At 37.6% G+C, this 20,208-nt stretch overlaps 5 protein-coding genes across 5 annotated transcripts; all 5 read left to right on the top strand.

Moving 5' to 3' along the window:
* Window positions 1-1,283: 1,283 nt before the first annotated feature.
* Window positions 1,284-6,917, top strand: GCK72_010906 (uncharacterized protein; the record flags this gene model as incomplete). The annotated part of the gene is made up of 9 exons (XM_053728098.1): window positions 1,284-1,361; window positions 3,261-3,432; window positions 4,197-4,417; window positions 4,469-4,553; window positions 4,601-4,744; window positions 5,113-5,227; window positions 5,275-5,496; window positions 6,239-6,730; window positions 6,782-6,917. The coding sequence occupies 9 exons, from the start codon at window positions 1,284-1,286 to the stop codon at window positions 6,915-6,917; spliced, it is 1,665 nt and encodes a 554-aa protein (XP_053587675.1).
* A 1,139-nt stretch (window positions 6,918-8,056) lies between these two features.
* GCK72_010905 (uncharacterized protein) lies at window positions 8,057-9,732 on the top strand (the record flags this gene model as incomplete). The annotated part of the gene is made up of 8 exons (XM_003111737.2): window positions 8,057-8,146; window positions 8,190-8,402; window positions 8,451-8,598; window positions 8,651-8,772; window positions 8,815-9,060; window positions 9,106-9,468; window positions 9,519-9,564; window positions 9,614-9,732. The coding sequence occupies 8 exons, from the start codon at window positions 8,057-8,059 to the stop codon at window positions 9,730-9,732; spliced, it is 1,347 nt and encodes a 448-aa protein (XP_003111785.2).
* Window positions 9,733-10,844: 1,112 nt separating this feature from the next.
* On the top strand, window positions 10,845-12,531 carry GCK72_010904 (uncharacterized protein; the record flags this gene model as incomplete). Its single annotated transcript, XM_053728097.1, has 7 exons — window positions 10,845-11,138; window positions 11,188-11,344; window positions 11,431-11,552; window positions 11,601-11,834; window positions 11,885-12,253; window positions 12,299-12,401; window positions 12,455-12,531. The coding sequence occupies 7 exons, from the start codon at window positions 10,845-10,847 to the stop codon at window positions 12,529-12,531; spliced, it is 1,356 nt and encodes a 451-aa protein (XP_053587674.1).
* Window positions 12,532-13,130: 599 nt separating this feature from the next.
* GCK72_010903 (uncharacterized protein) lies at window positions 13,131-15,009 on the top strand (the record flags this gene model as incomplete). The annotated part of the gene is made up of 8 exons (XM_003111809.2): window positions 13,131-13,244; window positions 13,288-13,491; window positions 13,537-13,684; window positions 13,735-13,856; window positions 13,906-14,142; window positions 14,188-14,544; window positions 14,588-14,857; window positions 14,905-15,009. The coding sequence occupies 8 exons, from the start codon at window positions 13,131-13,133 to the stop codon at window positions 15,007-15,009; spliced, it is 1,557 nt and encodes a 518-aa protein (XP_003111857.2).
* Window positions 15,010-17,523: 2,514 nt separating this feature from the next.
* GCK72_010902 (uncharacterized protein) lies at window positions 17,524-19,723 on the top strand (the record flags this gene model as incomplete). The annotated part of the gene is made up of 8 exons (XM_003111637.2): window positions 17,524-17,715; window positions 17,763-17,975; window positions 18,025-18,175; window positions 18,606-18,727; window positions 18,772-19,017; window positions 19,071-19,436; window positions 19,489-19,564; window positions 19,608-19,723. 8 exons carry the CDS (start codon window positions 17,524-17,526, stop codon window positions 19,721-19,723), a joined length of 1,482 nt encoding a protein of 493 aa, XP_003111685.2.
* Between the last annotated feature and the right edge of the window lie 485 nt (window positions 19,724-20,208).

Below are 20,208 nucleotides of genomic sequence, written 5' to 3'. Positions count from 1 at the left end.
TCTGTAATTCCAGATCAGTTAAAAATATTAATTTTTAAAAAATATCTTTCGTCTGTGAATGAGATTATCTTTTTTAACAGAGAGGAACGCTACTTTCTGATTTGGTTTGACTATTTATGTTTTCTGAAATGCGCCGGGGGCACGCCAGATTTGCATCATGTAATGGAATTTCGAATACTTAGACACGTTTTCATGGATAAAACTAGAAAATTAGCTTAAAAACTGAACGAGTTAAAGAATTTCAAAAATATTACCCAAGTATAAATACCAGTTTATACATAAATATTAAATACATAAATCATACTTAAATATTAAATATTACATAAATGTTAAAAACAACAAGATGATTGTTCGAGCCCATTGAGACCTAGTTTCGGTGCGAGTTGAGTCTCACCACCACAACTACAGTACCCAGTTAGAAAAAGCATGCCGTAGTTTTGCGGCGAGACCCGTTTTAACACAAAGATAATTCAAATTGTACTCGTTTCCGCCTTCATTCTGAAATTGAAATCATAAATTTCATACGTTTTGACTCAAAGTTAACAAAACAATAGCAATTTTTTTAAACCGAATTCTTTTCTGAAGCTTTTCAACTAGTTATTTTCAAGACGCATACTGTAATCTTCGTGAAAGAAACCAATTTTTTTCAATCCTGGGCCTGACCACATTTTTTTGAAAATTGACATTTTAATTCCATATTTTTCTTCTTATTGCTATTTTCCAGTATAGCAATCCAGACTTGTTTATGTTTTCTCCTGTTTTTCAGCTCTCAACCCAATATGTACTTTAAATGTGAACCAAGACGGGAACTCGATAAATCTGACACAGATCGTTAACTTTTTTCAAAAGTTTTGATAACAAATCCTTTCAATAAAGAATGACGTAGTAAGAACTGCTCCAATAATTCACTTGATTAGAATCTCTTCAAATCGGAACTCTAGTCTGCTCCATTAAGCTGTTCGGTCCATTTGACCATTTCCCAATGGGACAATTCAAATGGGAACTTTTTTGTCGTGGAGGGAAATAAAAGTCATGGGGCGACAAAAAAGTGCGAAAATATTTTGAGAAAGACGAAAAGTCGGTACGAACTCAATTATAATGTGTATGGAAAGGAGAAAATGGAAGAAAAATGAATTGAAGGAGAAGTGGTAGAAGAATGACTAGTTCCTCGTGCAATGAAATTGTAGCAATCTCGGAAAACTTTGGTTTTTATTTAGAATTCTCAAAGTTTCGCTCAGATTCAAGAATTTTGAATTTCATACTTTGCGTTTTCAGACTACGAAATGTACAAAATTCACCGTCAAGGTCAACAACTGAATGGTGCCAATGGAAGTGATCATCAGAAAAAATTGACGAAAAAGGTGGGTCTGCATTCAGATGTTGGGGAGATTCTAAAAAACTGGGAAATTTTAAAAACGGAAAATGCAATCATACTCTCTCCGTACATTTTTTTTGAAATCTAGAAAGTTCCGGAGTTTTTTAGATTTTGGATCATTTCGGAATCAGAAATTTTGAATCAGAGTAAATTATTAGCTCGGCACAGTTCTTACAACTGCGCTCCACCAGAATGCTTTTGAAGAATGTCTCATTTTCTCTGAGTCTCTCAATTTCGCACACAATTTTCTTCTGTTTCGGTAGAGCGCATTTTAACGTATAAAAATTGGAAATTGTGAAGAACGAGAAAACGGGACGTCTAATTTTATTCACTTTTTAAAGGTCCAGGTTTCGGAGCGTCTTGGTTTTTTGATTTAAACATTTCCGGTTTAGAGCTGACTTGTTTCTAGATGACTTATGTTTGAGATGCTTCAGAAAGACTTTTTAATGGAAGTTTACAGTTTGAAATGACACAAAGATGATTGGAGTGCAATGATTTTTTGTCTTTTATGACTATTCCACATTTCAAATTTCTGTAAGCATTTTGGACATTTTTATAGTTTCAAAACACTTCTAGACATTTGTCCATTATTTTCCGACCCCTCTCCTTAACAATATCTCCTGATTGATATCAACTAGACCCTATTCTCCCTCCTCCTTCCTCAGCAGAGACTAAATGGACCGGAAGACAAAAAGTGCCCTCTCATAAATGTTTGCCCCTAAAAATAAGAGAGAGGGAGTAAGGGGGGTCATCCGCATCATCATCATCATCAAAATGCTTTGTGCTCTCAAAAAAGAGAGAGGGTACCCTCACTCTGGAAACGTCTCGAATTACTTCTTCTGACAGGAGAGAACTTTTTGGAAGAGCTTTTTGTGGAAAGAAGCTGTGGTGCCACTTCGACAAATTGCATACGAAAAGAGTTTTCAAATCGGTTTTTTTTCTGTTGAGAGAGGAAGTTATTGTTTTCTTTGTTTAGTAGTTATATTTTCGTTTTAAAAAAATAAACAAGAGAAAAGATTTTCCACGGTTTCAATGTTAGGCTCATGTATTTTTTCAGTCCAGGTTTAGTTCTTCGACTAGCTCAGTATAATTTATTCTAGCTTACCGTAAAAATTGTAATAGACTTGTTCCCACCTGTATATCTCGGTTCCCAAAGGAAATATCAAAAAGCTGCTAACAGACAAAATATATATTCATAGAATATTTCTTCAGTTGAAAATTTTTTCATTTCTTTAAAGACAGGCGAGGTAGGCTGCTTCAAACGCGGGTTCTCCTCTATTACAGGTTTTACGGTAATATATCTCATAGCTCAACAATCAAAATTTCATTTCGTTTCGGTCAATTCTACGCCAGCATTGCTCCATTCAGTTACCAGACATCTCGTTATTTTTGATGATATAGTTTGCCTCCTCTCAGCTTCTAACCTTAATCTTTATGAGAATTTAGGTGGCTCACTTTAGGATTGGAGAGGCCAACTCAAAATCAAAAAATCTCCCGTTTCCCAATTTTCTCCAAGTTCAAGTTCAAAAGTATACCTTCTGTTTCCACTGAATAATTCATAGCATTTCTCCCTTCTCCAACACACACCAATCACTCAAACCTCTCTCTCTTGCACTAAAATCTCAGGAGGTCAACTAAAATTTTAGAGCTTCATTTTTACTCCTTTTTTCTTTTCTCGTAAAACTGGCAAGCATTCTTGTTAATTCCCACAGATCACGAGAGTTTATGAATGCATTTTTCGAGTACTTTGACGAAAACGGTCTACCGCCGGCGAAGGTGGCGCAGTCGAAAAAGGTTCGATTTGATTTAGAAAAGGTATTGAACACAAAAAAAGAAACTGGGGACAATATATCTATCTCTCCATTGAATTTAGAACACATTTCAGAAGTCAAAAGGGGTGTTGGAGGATGACGATGAGGACGAGAAGACAAAGTGTAAGGTAGCGACGATTCGGATTGAGGACCATGATGAGGAGGAGGAGAAGAGAAAGATGGAACGGAAGAAGAGGACACAAGAGGATATGGTCGCTGATTTCGTTAAGATTTTGGAGCAAATGAGTAAGTTTTTAGTGGAGGTGGGAGTTGGGGGATTTACGGTAAGGGTGATCAAATTTCAGAGCCTAGAAAATTGAATAATTATAATTAAAAGGTATATGCCTAGAAAGCTAATGTAATATGGAATCCGATTATATTTTGAAAAATTTAGTTTCGAAAAACCAGATTGAACCACATAAATATTAGTTTGATGGAGTCTCAGCTTAAGTTTGATCTTTTTTTAAACATTTATCAAATTTCAAATCAGATTTTTTTAAATGTAGAACTCGACCATCTCTTACAAGGGAAGTTCTCGAATTGTCCTCTTTCAAATGGCTCACCAATTTGGCCGCTGATACTTTCGAGTACGTAGATTGCGAATCTGATATAAAATTTTGTTAAATCCTTCTGTGAGCCGAGTTATGACCCGTCAAACATTGGAAAAGTGAGAGTTAGGGTAGACATTTCGGCAAACCGCGTGTCACGTGAAATTTTAACCATAGGGAAATTTTGACGGGTCATAATTGGGCTCATTGAATGATTTAGCAAAATTTTATTTCAGATTCGGAATGTTCTACAGACTCGAAAGTATCAGGGGTGAAACTCTTGAATCGTTTGAAAAGAACACTTCAAGGATTTCCCTTGTTAATAAGAAAAATGACATTCCAAAAATGAGACCAAGTTTTAAAATGCGTAGAAAACTACGGGTATTATTGAGATGACAGCCACACCTCTGAGAGCCCTAATAAGCCATTATCAACTAATCTTATTCATAACTTCTTTTCCAGTGAACCCCCGTCAAGCAGTCACCTCCATCATCTCCGCCGGAATGGGTGTCGCCGCCATCACCGTCGCAGTCATTTTCTTCGGAAGTCTCCCTGAAAGTGCTCTCAACGCGAAGCAACTTGTCATCATTCTAGCAGTATACGGTATCCTTCAAATCGTCTTGGCCACTGCTTTCTTCATCACTTGTATGCAAACTACTATTGCAGTTTCGAAAGGGGTCAAGGTACGTTAAAAGGTGGAGAGAAAAAAATTAAATTTAAAAAATGTATTTCAGGACGCGTTTCAAATCGTTGTTGGATTGCTGGTGGCTCTAATTTATGTGGCCGTCACATTGATTTCCCTGGCAGTTGGTGTCTTTGGTAACCCAAAAAGTAGCCTACATTAGTCAAATCTCTCTTCGTTACAGGCTTCTACAAAACTCTGTGCATAGTTTCATTCGTCGAATACGAGGATCTCGAATCACAGTTTTATTGTCCACCGCCCGTCTTCTACACATCTCTAACCGTTTTCATTCTTCATATCGTTCTTATCGTGGCAAAATGTTGCTGTTGTAAATAATTTCTTCTCTCCCCAAACACCGCACCATCAATCGACCTCATATTATGTACATTCTATTATATATATTTCTTTATATGTATCCCCCCGCCAAAAAGAGTAATAATAAACCATTGAAGATAATTTGTAACCGGTAATTAACTAGACAAGACAGACCCGACAATTAGTGTAATGAGGTCGAGCAGGGGGGACCTTCTTATCCCCTCGGAGCAGGTGCTCTATCGATTTTCATCTATCGAGACGTTCGGCTAGTGAACATAATAAATTAGTAACAATGAATATACGACGACGGTTGAATAATGTTACTAGAGGGAAGTTTTAGTAAAAAATTTTTTTGATAAATTATTATTTACATATTTCCAGGTTTTATCTCCATCTTTATTTCCCCCAAACCGATTAAAAATCCTGAATTCAACTTTTCGAAACTCCCTCAACTAGTAAGAGACCTTCTGTTCCCCATGATGGATTTAAGGGATATGTAAGTTTTGTTTCCTTTTTCCAGACAGTTCCAATAATTTTTTTTAGAATAATGCTCTCCCTCTGCTCCAAAAAATGTGCTTTACTACTCAGAACTATCCGAAATCTACCCAATAAAATGGATATTTTGATTGGAAGTTTTAGGAATTCGGTGATACTTTATGAGGATCGGGACAAAGCTGAAAATTGTATTCAATGGTGTTTCGAACCGTATTTGGGGAGAGGAATGGATACGATGTGGAGAGTTAATGGAATCACGTTTCATATTGTGTGAGTTTCAATGATGTACTAAGGTCAACTCTGATTTCTTTCATAGAATAATGTATGTGTGTTTGTGACTTGATTTTCTTATCGAAGAATTTTTTATTCGGTCTGGTAGGTTTAGACATTTCGGTGGCCTAGAAATTCGTCTTCGGCAATGTTGATTTTTTCCAACTTTGTCTATATTTTCGCTCATTTTTGTTCATTTCTTTTAATGAGTTTGATAGTAAACGACAAAAATTTAGAAACATTTAGAAATGGTAGAAAAACGACGAAAACCGGACAAACCAATATTTTCGAAGTGAAATTTCTAAAATGTTCCACGGCAACTGAAATGCCCAAACTGTTTCGCCGCTCGTTCTCAGCACGGTTTGGACCGAATTAAAAAATTTTCGATATGAAAATAAACTCACAGGCACACATACATTATTCTATGAAAAAATCGTGTTGACCTTACTAAGAATATCGGCAGCGTGGTGTAAGTGATAGTGAGGCGGTGTGAATATATATATATTTGGAATCAGCGTTTTCTCAGCATTCCAATGGTATATGTCACGACCGATATCTCCAGACCGAGTTGAGGGCCCTCCCTAGTTAGCAAACCTTTAAATTTCTCTTCACACCTCTATTGATAATTGTTTAGACAACCCATATTGCCCACCGACATTTCTTCCATCATGACCGAATGCCCTTGGGACAACGACCTGGCTGTCAATTTTATCATCTCACATTTTCTACACGTAATTCCCAGATGCCACATTGAAAATCTTCATATCCTCATTCTACGTGAAACCAAAAAGTTCCGAATTCGCAGAGCTCTTTCCTCGGTTTTAGAAGTCAATCATTTGAACATGGAAGGTCGTGCGGCTCAGAAAGACTTCAAATTCGTTTTTAACAATTTGAAAATCAAAAACTCTTTGCGAAAAGATTACCATGAACTGGACAGTTATCAATCGGTAAGATCCTTGAACTGTAAGGATCGAATAATGAGTTACTGCTCGACATGGGCACATCCAGATATTCTTCTGAATCTAAATTGCAAACACTCCACGTTTCTGGAAACTCAATTCAAGGCAGAGAATATTTTGGAGTTCTTGAAGAAATGGAAAACATCGGAAGGCAATGAAATGAGAAATATTGAGTCGTTGAAAATTGAAATAATGGAATTTTTGGAAAGTTTTGAGAACGTGATATGGATAGAGATGGACGCGAAAGCATGTGTTCCAAGGGAATTGGATCGGAGGTGCGTTTCGTTTTCAAAATTTATTAGTTTTTACATTGTAGCTATTTTCAGAATCAAAAAGTTTCCTGATGTAGATTTTGAATATGGCATGGATATTAAGAGAACTGATGGGTTACAAGCAACAGTGATGCTGGATCGAGAAGAGAAAATATTCGAATTTTATGTCTGGCATGATGATGAAGGATAACAATGTGGACGGATAGAAAATCTGTGAAGGGATGTAATAAAGTATTTATTGAAAACGTATTTGTGTGGTTGTTTGAACATCCATTTTATAACATGAGCGATTGTCTTGCAGGTGGGCTCTTCAATACAATTTTGGCAAAGTGCCAAGATGAAATTGGCACTTTTTTCTAAAGATTTCAAAAAAATTCTTTAAAGCATTTCGAACATTTTTTCGAAGAGTTTTTTCTGAGGGTTTTTCGAAGTTTTTCGCAATAATCCGGAATTTTTTTTCTTCACATTTGTGTTCTTGGACACATTTTGCATTTTTCGTAAATAAACATATCAACTGGCAAAATCAACTTATTAGAGGACGAACACAAATATGCTCCGGAATCCTCAATTGTATATTCTTCTTCTCTTTCGAATTCAAAATGTTTCGTTTTTTCAAAAGCACACACTGCTCAGTTCTCAAATATCTCCGTTTCCATAAATCCGTTACCTATTTCCATAAATCCCATCAAAACAAAACGTGCCTCCAACTGACAATTAATCCCCCGTATTCTCTCCATTTCGAGTAACTCCCTCTCACCTGACAAGGTACAAAATGTCGCGAGCACTAATAATTCCCCTTTTCTTCAAGACACATTTGGTTATCTACTCGTGACGATGTCTCTTTTCTTATCTCTTCCAACGACTTGGTTGCTACGGCAACAAAGGGCGTGTCACCTCATCTTGCACTTCTGCTTCATCGAACACACTTTTTCATTTTTTTTCCATGAGCACTATTAGAGATATGCTGGTTATAGTGAAGGACTCTGTGACGTACCACTACTGAGCTCGTAAAAAAAGTTTGGAATTACCCAATTAGGTCGCTCTCCTTTTTTTAGTAACGTTAATTGATCCTTATCCCCTAACTAGAATTTTTTTAAAGGAGAAACTAGAGATTTTGATTTGATCCTGAAATAAGTAAAATTAATGAGTACAGACGCATGACTGCCATCTCGGAAATTTGAGACTTCCACTGAGATAGTCATTAGTCAGAGCCTAATTGGCTTTATATGTCAGCTCACTTGTTGCTATTTTTGAACCAAATGACCTATTGTCTATTTCTTCAAATTTACAATTAGATTCATAATTGCTTTGTTCCAGTAGCTCATCACCATGTCAGTTAGCAAACTTCACGACGCCACTCAATTCAAAAAAATCGACTACACGGACATGTGCCTCGGTCATGAACCAGGAGATCCAATGGTGCCTCTTCCCTCTTTGACCCATTTACAGTCAAAATTTTCAGCCAATTTGGAGAGTAAGCCTCAAAGATGGTCGAGTACTTGCAGCCAACCATTTCATGAACCTCAAAGATCTCTTTAAACAACCAATGGTCAGATTCTTTATCATAGATAATGCAGATGCAAATAGACTAGTTGAAATTCTCAGTCATTTCAAAACAGATGAAGAAAAATCTGTGAAAGCAAAGGAATTGACTTCTTCAGTCAAAACTTTTTCAGTAAGTGATGTCAGTCTGTGTCGGTTTGTCCAATTCGTAAATTTTCAGAAAGGCGTCAAAAGGAACCATTATGTTCGTGTTTTACCAAGAGTGTCTGGTGATGAAAAGCACGAAATCAGGGTTTTCACAGATGAGATACTGGAGATAATTCCAGTAGTTCTAGCTCAACAGGGCACTCCAATTAGTGACAAAGATGGTGAGCAGTTCTTAAGCCTAAGCATGTCCGTTCCTCATGTAGGAATTTCCAGAACGCCTCGAGAAGTACCGTCAACATTGGCACAGCTACACTCTTTGGCACTATAACACCATTCATGTCTCACAACTTGACAAAGTTTTCGAGGAGTTCGACATTGACAAATCTTTAATTACAGTAAGCTTTTCAATCAAGATGTCTCAACTATTATTTTTTAAGCTCGTTGAGGACCCACTCTACGAGGTAAGACGTATGGAACTCATCGCTCGTGGTGTTACAATGAGAGTGTTCAATCCAAAGCTCATACCAGTCATTGAGCCATATCATGCGATCGATGCAGTATTTACTGAGTGTGTTATGGGAATCAATTGGAGGACAGAGATGTGTACGTATCACCCATACTGTAGCATGCAATTGAAGAGCAAGATTGTGAATTGTATGTATCAATATCTCATGATTAACCCGGTAAGGATTTTAGCTGTTTTTCAGTAATTAAGCCTATTTTTCCAGGAATATCTCTTCTCCTACAACGCTGTCAAATATGCCATCAAAGACATCAAACGAGAGTGCATCTTTCATTACCTCCCAGAACGTGACACCCCTGAGTTCCGTCTCAATGACTACCCCGTTACAATGGGAATCGACTGGGTGGAATACTTCAAAATCACTACATTCTTTGATCTCAACTCATTCGAACAAGTCCTCCAGGGTCACCCATTAATACCTGTTTGGCTTATTCGTATGTTTGTCAAACTGGCGTGGATCCAACAGTTCTTCCCGAAAAACGACTGTCGGGATCTCCGTAAAGTTGTTATCAGTGGTTTGCTCTTGTCGGTTCCAAAAGAACACACGACATATGCTACACACTGGGTGGTAAGTTTTGAAGATGCTTCGGAGAGAATAACAAAGATTTTTATTTTCAGAATGGTATTATCGAAGCCACAGATGCAAAGTTTGCGGCTACTCCTGGTAGGTCAAATGGGATCGTTGAGCAGAAGATAAATATGTATGTTTTCAGAGGGCATAGCAATACTGAAAGCAGCTGAGAAAGCAGAGCAGGATCGTCTCGCATCGCTTCATGATCCGAACTCGTTGTATCAGAGAATTAAAAAACAGCAAGATGAAGCCTACTCGTAGATTCGAAATATGTTTTGAATGCTTGTTTTTCCGATTCGTGATAGCTTTTTTAATCAAGATTGTGATTTCATTTTGTTCTATTTAATCTTTCAGTCCCAAAATTTATTTTGCATTATCTCATCATTGTGATTCCTGACTTATTCTATCCAATATTATTATGTATCCATCTGTTTTTTCAATCTTATCTTAATTCCAATGATTTTTCGTCGTGTCTGCAGCAATTTGTAGAAAATTACTTATACTATTTCATGAATTTGTTTAAATCCACTGAGAGTTCATATAACTATTTGGGAGGGAGATCAACACTTGAAGCTACAATTTCACCTTTGAAAATTTAAAACTAATTAATAGAATGACTAAATTTAATGCAGACATGCTCCCTCTTCTCATCTAGCCGAAACGGATCAAGGCCTAACTGATTTAGACAAATTTAAAACAAGAGTTGGTACTAAGCGAGGTTCCGTTCACAAGCACTTGCCAGTACGTCCTCTCTTTGTCTCAATTACCCGAAACGGCCGAGACCCTGTCAAGGCCTAACTTTACCAAATCAACACTTGCGCTCTATTGATGAAATTCAAATTATGAGACTTCGAAAATATTCGAATACTATTCCTAAATATTGTCTATCTTTGACGTGTGATTGTTCCGAAAGTCATCAACTTATTCAAAGTGAATATCTGTCATTGAAAATGACTTATTGCATTGTACTTTCTCTGCAACCTCCACATATCAGGTGCTCTCTATTCAAATAAAAGTCGCATCTGGCGAGCAACGGTTGGACCATTCCTCGACACCAGACATCGATAAATATGCACTGGCCTCTTTTTTTCCATAAGACCGTCATTGGGATGCCAAAATTCTTGCCACTACACAGCATTATGAGTATAGCAACGCGTTTTCTTTTGTTTTGAAGTTTTGTCATTCAATCTCTTGATATTCTTCATTTGTCAATTGATTGGTAGGAAAACCAGCTTATTTTTAATAGTTGAAACTTTAAAAAAAAATTACTCGTCTCTAATTTATGACTCATCAAATCGATTAACGCTTCATTATGGGTCTTCTCATTTTATCCCATTATTTCGGTTTTAACTTTTCAATTTTCAGAAACAATCATGTCTCAACTCCGTGCCACCAAATGCAAAACCATCACAAGCGCTACCACGGCTTGTGTCTTCACAACAGGTGAATTAATGACAACGTACAGAGCCCAACCCATCGACGGACCAACCGTCAAACCGAATTTCATCGAAAACTACGAAAAGTGTCGTCTGATGGAAGGATTCAAGCACTTTTTGATCGACGAGGCCGATCTTACCAGAATGAAAATAATCTGGGCAGAGTGTAAGACTGCTGGCGAGAAAGATTTGAAGACTTTCGAGTACTTGGGTTCTGTCACCAAGTTTTTGGTATGGAGTTTGTGTCGGAGGGTGTAACTTTTGAAAGAGAAACTTTCAGAGAGACTTCAAAAAGAAGATTTATGTTCGTATGTTCCCGTCGAAAAATGTTTCCATCAAAGGATCTTCCACGGCAATGCGAGTCTTCACTGATGAGTTTCTGGAGATAATCCCGGTAGTATTGAAACAACAGGGATCACCAATAGCAGCAAATGATGGTGAGTGGCTCTACTTAGAATTACCTGACTACCATTTTATGACACAGGAGCACTACCAAAACACATTTAACTAAATTCATTTTCAGCTCGTCTCAACAGGTACCGCAATGAATGGAACTCAGGATTCCCCAATCGGTACACCACCATCGACACGGACCGATTCGAACGGGTTCTCGAGGAATTTGGAATCTATAAGCAGTTGATCACTGTAATCTCTCCCTCATCAAGTCCTTGTCCTAAACCTTTTTTATTTCAGCTCTTCCAGGATATGCCTCATGACATAAGCGTAAAAATCGGAGACATGGTCAGATTCTTTTCTCCAGACATGAAGATCGTCACGGATTCATGTCACGCTGCGGATCATATCTGGACGACTCTTGTGATGGGAGTTAACTGGAAGAAGTTGTCGTGTCCAGACAAGGATTCGCGCATTGAAAAGGTTAAGAAGTTGGTGATTGAAATGTTGGATATCCCGAGGAGCATGGCACCGGTAAGCACTGTCTTGAACTTTACAGAAATCTTGTTATAGATATTTTCCAGGGAGCAGTCATTACTTGGGAACTCATCAGCAAAATGATCGATGACGTGAAGGAGGATTGTAGATGGAACTATAGCGGGGAAAACAAATGCCCAGACTATAAGCTGGTGGGAGTACCACATGACGCTCAAGCTGATATCAAGATATACATTTATGTCACCTCATTCTTCGACCTTCCAACTTACGTGAACTTTTTGCCAAACAGAAACCCGGGTGCAATTCCAATATGGATGTTCCGCTTCTTCTGTAAGTTGGGATGGATCCAGCAGTTCTTCTCAACCGAAGAACATTCGAAGAATCGGGATATGATTGTGGAGGCGGCACTGTTTGCGGTGCCAAATGAGCACATGGTGGCTGCGAGAGGGTTTGTGGTGAGTTGAACGAACGAATGATGAAAACATTTGATAAGTCTTCAGAATACGATTCTCAACTTAACTCAAGTAGCACGCCAGTCCCAATCCCCTAAACCGAGAAGCACCGAAAACAGAGAAAGCTCTAGTGGAGGTAGAGTGATCGATGGTGAGAACTTATTAATCTGGATCCTCCTAAACATGAACTTATATGGTTTTCAGGATTCGAGAAGATGCTGGCAAACGCCCTGAAGAGGAGAAAGGAAGCGGAGAAACAGAAAAATGGTGGATCGAAATAATTCCTCCAACCAGACATCTTCCCCCTAAATTCCGATAATTTCTATTTTCAAATTTCCTATCTTTCCCTCCACCCCTAAGGTACCACTTTGTTTCACTTACTCGTTGTTGTCGATCTTCACTTCCTGTTTCACTACAGTAATCTTTGTTGTTTCTATAATCTCAAAACTCAAAATCTCACTTCATAATCTTTGAACTATACGGAAACCTTTTGCATTCCCAAATCTCATTTCTCTAAAACTTTCCCACCTGAATCTCATGACTTTCATTTTTCCAATTTCCGATCCCTCCCACATTCTCTCGAGCAACCAACATACACACTTTGTTATTCACCTACATATTTCCTAAATTTCTCATTTTTTGTTTGTCACGCACTGATCTCGTGGCTTAAACATTTGATTTTTTGGCTGAATACAATTTTTGAATGAGATTCTGTATTTTTTGTCCATGTTGAATTGTGTGAAAAGAATTTCAAACAATTTTCCGTTTCTCCTCTGAACTTGATATTTCGTTCTGTTCATTCATTAATCCCTTAATAATCCCAGATTCCAATAGTTTGATGGTCACTATTTAATCTTTCTATTTCCCATCATCAACTGGAATGTTCCGCTACTTCTTCTCATCCACTCCGCCAATAACCACCAAATACAAAGAGTCAAAACTCAACTTGCACTCATCTCCAGAGACTACCTTTGAATTTATTGGTGGTGACTTGGTAAGCTTTTCCCTGTCATGGTGTCCCAGGTAGAAAATTTCAGAAAAAATCATTATCCCATAAGGAAGATGGTACTATACTCCGCTCCAATCACTCTTGTTCGAATTCTACTTTGGAAAACAGTAAATACTTTATAATGGATGAGAATGAGCACGTGCAGATGAAGACGTTTTTGGCCAACTTTTATTGTGAAACACTGAGAGAGGAAACGCTAAATGAACGGCTTTCAAGCCTAACTAACTTTATGGTTTGATTGTTTATAATTTTCAAATTCTCTATGACAAATGTTAAGGATCACTCTGCTAAGAACGTCTACATCAGAGCTATTGCCCCTGCAAAATATGATAATAAAGTTATGTTCCGAGTCTTCACTGATGATGTTCTGGAAATAATTCCTATTCTAATGAAACTTCAGAAAACACCATTGGATCCAAATGACAGTGAGTTTTATGTCAATACACAGATTCTTAAACCATTTCCCATATTTCAGTCCGAATCACTACTTATAAAACAAAGTGGATTAGAGAGAACAACGATATTTATAGTACTATTGATATACTCGAACTCTCAAAAATTCTAGAAGAATTTGACATAAATAAAGAGCTGGTTACGGTAGGTTACTGTAACATGAGATCATATTCCGGAAATCTTTATATTCCAGATTGTTGACGATGATGTACAAAAGTATACTGCTCGTCAAATGGTTGATATTGGATTGCTACCTATTACAGTTTTCAGTCCCGACGGTAGGACAGTCATGGACATTTCTCAAGCGGTTTTCCATATTCTTTCATCAGCTGCCTTTAAAAATGTTTGGCCCCTCCGCCTGACTCTTAATGCGGAAAAATACAAAGAAAATATTGTGGATGCTATAAAAGAATATACAAATATGCCTATGGTAAAGCAGACTGTTTCATTTCTTTCCTTTAAAATAGTTCTTCAGGGAACTTATATCGCAAAGAAAAAAGTCGATGAAAAAGTGAAGTTTACTGTCGGCTGTCTACCAGATGGGCGGAATGGTTTTTCGATTAAAATTAATGCGGAAAAAGACGAAAAAATCCCACTCAAACACATCAAACAGCAGATGGATAAATGCGAGTTGCCTCACTCATTTAATGCTTTTCTAGCCACTATCAATGCCGATACTTTGCGCATTCCAGTTTGGTTAGGAAGATATTTGATTATGAAAGCCGGGGCCGATAAATTTTTCGGAAAACATGATATAAATATAAAGATAATAGTGATGGATGCACTCTTGCTGAAAATTCCTGAAGAAAAACGGCAGTATTTTGTGAAGAAAGTAAGAACGAATCCGTGGTTCAATAATCGTATTGTTTTTTCAGCACTGCAATGATATCGAATCCGATTTGTTCCGAAAAGTGTCACGTAATAAAATAGAAACTTATAACGACGCTGCGGATCTACTCAAACTTCTCGACCTAATTGACTCACCAAAGAAATCTAGTTTGAAAAAACCATCCTCATCATCTATTTCAACTCATTTCGATAGCGTGGGATTGGCAGATACCCACTGTTATTTCTGCTATAGTTTGAGACTCCCGGAAGATGAAACAATGAGGTGTGAAGGATGCTTGAAGGTGGTTCATAAGAAGGTAGGATGTTTTTCAAATGTAGTCTTTATAAATGATATTTTTTGAAGTGTGGAATGAAATGGCTCGGGATGAGCAAAGTGTGCGGACACTGCAGACAAGAGGCGGATACCGTTGGGTTCACCAGACAACAAGGATCAAGTTCGTCGTCTTAAGACTATTAGTCCTGAATATTTATTAACGACATATTTATTTTGAGAGGAATAAAGATGAAACTGTATCATCGACATTGGAAATTTTTTTTGAAGACATCTGAAAATCTCTGACAGAGTTGAAATCCGAGTTATACGGGAACCGAGAGACAAATGGAGTTTCTGGAGATTCTGGAAATGGGGATCACGGAGGGGAATTAGTTCCACCGAGAAGAGGGCGCAGAGAAACGAAACAGTCTAGCTTCTCTGCGCTCTCTCACTCTCGCTCATAGAGGCGCGCTCCAAACTTGACTAAGTATATCTCAAAAACAAATGATGCTACAAAAAAGTTTTTAACTGCAAAAATGTAGGACATTTTAAGGACTATAATTTTGCAGTAAATACCTTTTTGATACTTTTTTGATTCTGGAGATTTTCAAGATTTAAGATTAGTAATATACGTATTTCTTGGATGCGTGAATACTATACATGGAGCGCCAGAAATGTTATTCAAATAGTTTGAATTTCATTATCTGGCAAAGTGTTTAGGATAAAACGAAGGCAAAAAGAAAACAGTAGGGAAGAGAGGGCGCAGAGAAATGACACAGTCTAGCTTCTTTGTGCTCTCTCATTCTCTCTTTCTATTGTGGCGGACTCCAAATTTGAACCGATATATCTCCAAAACTAAAAATTCTACAAAGAAGTTTTTAACCGCGAAAATGTAGGAAATTGCAAGGGCTATAATTTAGGAGTTTGTAGTTTGTTAATAGCTTTTGACGCTATCGAGCTACAGGAAACAGTTACAGATTTTTCTATCCCTGAAAAAAGAAAAAAAACATTCCCGAACGGTTTTTATTACCTTCGTAAACTGTGATTCACTAAACGAATGACTCACAGTTTTGGCCTCTTTTAGTATTTTCTTCATTCGAAATTTATATATGTTTTTGATGCTCCCGGACATCTGGACATTCGGATACACCCTGCAAAATATCTCTCTTTCAATCGACACTCTCACTGAGCCCGTAATAATAGAACACGTTTTCTGCGTCTCTCCGGATTCTCTCCCTCTCTCTCCCTTTACATTCTATTCCCCTCAATTCACGTCAAGTTGAGCAACATTTTTCCTTCATTTTCCACATCTCCGGTGTATGCGTCTCTCTTGTTGCTCTATTATCTCTCTTCTCGTAGATCAAAATAGGTTTCTGTTCTTTTATCCACAGGTGAATCACGTGGCAACGAGGGATTAGAGGAGGGTCTTCTTTTCCCAATTCATTTTCTTTTCTCAAATTTTATATCTGAGAAAAAGAAGAAAAAGAGATGAGAGAGATAGAGGAAGGGACATACACTCTTCTCTTGTCAGGAGAGAGTCTTCTGCTCTCTTTCATTCTCTTTTTCTCTCTATTCCCGCCCGTATTTCTCTCTGAGCCTTTCCCTTCACGTCGTCTACCAAATGTCTCATTATTTTGCACTAATGAGAGGGCGTCCATAGATTTGAGAGACATGTTAATAAGAGGGGAAAGCGTTCTCTCTGTGGTTGTGCAAAACAGTCAGTCTCATTTCCGGTGGTCTTTAGAAGTATTTTTCAAGATTATGAGCATTATTTTGATTGTTTAAGGAAACTGTTCTTAATTTTTCGAAAACTGGAACTTTTATTTGAGAATTTCTCTCAGTTCAGAATAATAATTTAAAGAATTTTGTAGCTTATTGTTAGAGTTTTGTTTTGAGAAGTGGATACTGTCAAACATCATGCTTTTATCTAGTTTTTTTTTCGTTTTCTCGCCATTTTTCCAAAATTTCCTCTTCAAAAATTTGATCTTCAGTTTTTCTTTCAGTTTTTCGATCAGAGCAACTCATTTTGGAGCTTTTTGTCAATTGGAAACCGTTTCCCCCACATTTATGCACACTTCAGCTTTCAGAAGTCATCTTTGTTCCATTTTTTTTTGCAAATTTTCGATTGTATACTCGATTCTGTTCGGTTTAAAGAGAATTACGGCAAATTTTAATTTTTGAAAATCTCACAAAACTCATCTATTCTTTAATCAGTTTAATACTTTTCAAACCTATTTTGGAATTTTAGCACTGTTTTAACTGTTTAGATTCTTGATTTCTTGGATATTTTCTTTTCTGAAAAAATGTTTTTTGCTTCGTTATGGTCACATTTAATAGAATTTTGATGATATTTTTCTCTGCTCTTACCTGTTCGGGGTACCTGTAACTTGTTTCTGTTGTTTTTGTGATAATTTTTTAGTGTTTGAGCTTATTTTTACCTTTTGGACCTCTAATTCTGATTATTAATAATTTGGGTTCTTCAATTTAATCGTTTCACAAAATCATTGCCTCTCCTTTAGCTATAACCCAACGAAAAAGTATCACGCACTGAGGCTATTCTTCATTGATACCGGAAATATGATGTGTCATTTCAGGTAGTTGTCGGAGCGCTGGTTTCCCTCTGTTATAAAATCCGCTCATTACATTCTTCAATCTTCTATTGATACTTTTTCGTTTCAATTGTTCCAAATTTCAACTTAATTTCAGGCTATGGCAGAACCGGAGCCAGATTCTGTTCTAGTTTCAAACTTGGAGAAGTTGGTGATTCAAGAAAAACCGAAACAAACATCAGAATCTCCACCACTCGACCTAATTGTCCATGAGAAAAAGTACAGAGACACGAGATGCGGAGTGATCCCATGTCAGGCTATGCGAATGTTCTGCGATGAGGATAATATAATGGTAACAAGAAATGTGAATCATTACTTTCAAAAACTAGATAATTTCAGACAACATGGTATTCCGAACTAGCAAATGGTAGCAATTTGTTGCCCAATTTCTGGAATTTTTGGGACGATATTCGGACTAACCCAACTTTTCGTTACTTTATCATCGACAGTGCAGATCTGGCGAAAATGGATCAAGTATGGCATAGATGCGTGACTAAAGCAATGAGAGCCGAGAGGACGACCAGGTTGTTATCCTCTATTGGAGCCTTCACGGTAAGTCTGTCTGTGTGTCTGTGTTGTCTAGATGTCTTTTTTATTTCAGAGCTACTTCAGAAAGCAACTTTACATCCGCTCAATTCCCCCAGCGAGATGCTGTGAGTACGCTGCGAATCGGATTTTCACAGATGAAGTGTTGGAGTTTCTTCCGGTTATGATGAGACAACAGGGCATAATAGACTTTTCGGAGGATGACGGTGAGTTAAAGATGGACAGCGCTATTCCCGAAATATCGACTTTTTACATGAATCGACGGAAAATCTCGGGGAAAAAATCCTCTTGGAGGAAGGTCTGAAAGTTTGATTGAAGGATGATATGAGCTGTCAAATTAGACACAGTGCAAAAGTACTACTGTGTCTGCATTCTGACGTGAAAAAAAGTCGGATCTTTTTTATTTCGACAATATCAAAATTTAAACGTAAAAGTGTACCATGAGGAATAATTTTTGGCACATTGACAGGTCATAACTTCCTTCAATCAAATTTTCAGACCTACATCCAAGAGGATTTTCTTTTTTTCCCCAGAGATTCTGCGTCGATTCATGTAAAAAAGTCGACATTTCGGGGAATAACGCGGTTCCCTTATAAGAAGAAGCTTTTGAATTACATTTACCCCATATATTTCCAGCACGCCTCGAAAAATACCGGAAAATGTGGGAATCGAATAACCAGGACCTCTATAAAACAATAACTCCGCAAGAATTTGAAGCATTTCTCGATGAGTTCGACGTGGATAAAAGCAAGATTAAGGTATGCCCCGACACTATTAGAAAATCAATATTTCTGAATTCCAGATCATCCAAGACCCAGTGCACGAGCTCTCCAGAGTTCATATGATTAAGAAAACAGGAAATATTACAATATTCAGTCCAGACGGTAACACAGTGATTGATAGAATTCAAGCTGTGTTCTTTGTTTTTGGAGCAACGGTGACTGGAATCAATTGGAAAACAGAAAAATGTCCGATGCATGAGAATTGTCGGGAGAATTTGAAAAAGTGTATTCTCGAGCTAATGAATAAGTTTTTCAATTATGAGAAGGTATGTTGTGACCGGATTTCGAAAAACTACTGACCGCCGAGACTTAATTTCAGGGAACCTTCATCGCGTTCAGAATGGTACTTGACTCCGTCGATGCTCTCAAAAAAGAATGTGAATTCAACTACCACACAGAACGTGGAACATCCGACTTTGTCCTTCGAGACTTTGATAATGAACTCGCTATGCCAATCAATCGATACAATACAACCATTGAGTTTTTTGATCTACCGGAATACAAGAATTTCTGTCCGAGTGTTGACAAAGATACTATCATGATCTGGCAAGCAAGAGTTTTCTATCAATTCGGCTGGCTCCAACAGTTCTTTGGTAATGAAAACGTCGAGCTCAGGGATACTGTAGTCAATGGAATCCTGTTTTTGGTTCCGGATCACGGAAAGATTATCACGGACAAGTTTTTGGTAAGATATGGGGTTTTGAAAAAATAAATCCTGATTTTTTCTTAAATTTCAGAGATCAATTTTGAATGGAGAGACGCCGTATCAAGCGTCACAAACTGAAGTTTTAGCCGAGAAGCGGAGGCACACAGGTGCGTTGAAAAATGTTGCCACCTTCCAGAAATATATTTCCAGGCTACGAAAAACTTCGGGAATCCAGAGAACAACGGAATAAAGCTTTAAAAGAGATGAAGAAAGCGAAGAAGGCGGCAGAGCAAACGGGAAAGAAAACGGGAAAGAATAGAAAATAAGTGATTTCTTAGTTGATAATTTAAACAATTCATGTTGCCATATTTAAAAATATATCATTTCCATCTCAGTCAATTTTTTTTCTCTGTGTTAAGTGTATTTGATCTTTTTTGGTAATTCTTTTCTATGTAATTCCAATAAAAAATTTCCCGATGCAATAACTTATTGGATAGATTTCCATAGGATGGTGTTTCTGAGAACTCATTAAAAATGTGCAGTTGGTTCCGCCCAAAAAAAAATCGGTGATCATGGTAAGGTCCCAAACTCTCGAAGATCGGCAGCCATGGCCCATGAGAGATTGAATGGAGGAAGAACTTCCCGTCCCCCGTTTCTAGAAGAATTATCCCACAATACGGATGACGTCACCAGGCACAGTGTACCTGTCTGAAAAAAAGGCCTACAAGGCCTACCTGAAAAAAGTCATGTAATTCATCATACCCCTGTTCATAATTCCCAGGTAAGTACCTCACCTGTCCACCTGTCCCTA

The sequence above is a fragment of the Caenorhabditis remanei genome, chromosome III (genome assembly GCF_010183535.1).
Source record: "Caenorhabditis remanei strain PX506 chromosome III, whole genome shotgun sequence".
NCBI classification, from domain to species: domain Eukaryota; kingdom Metazoa; phylum Nematoda; class Chromadorea; order Rhabditida; family Rhabditidae; genus Caenorhabditis; species Caenorhabditis remanei.
Note: the sequence above shows the minus strand (reverse complement) of the source record. Positions and strands in the feature narration are given on the sequence as shown.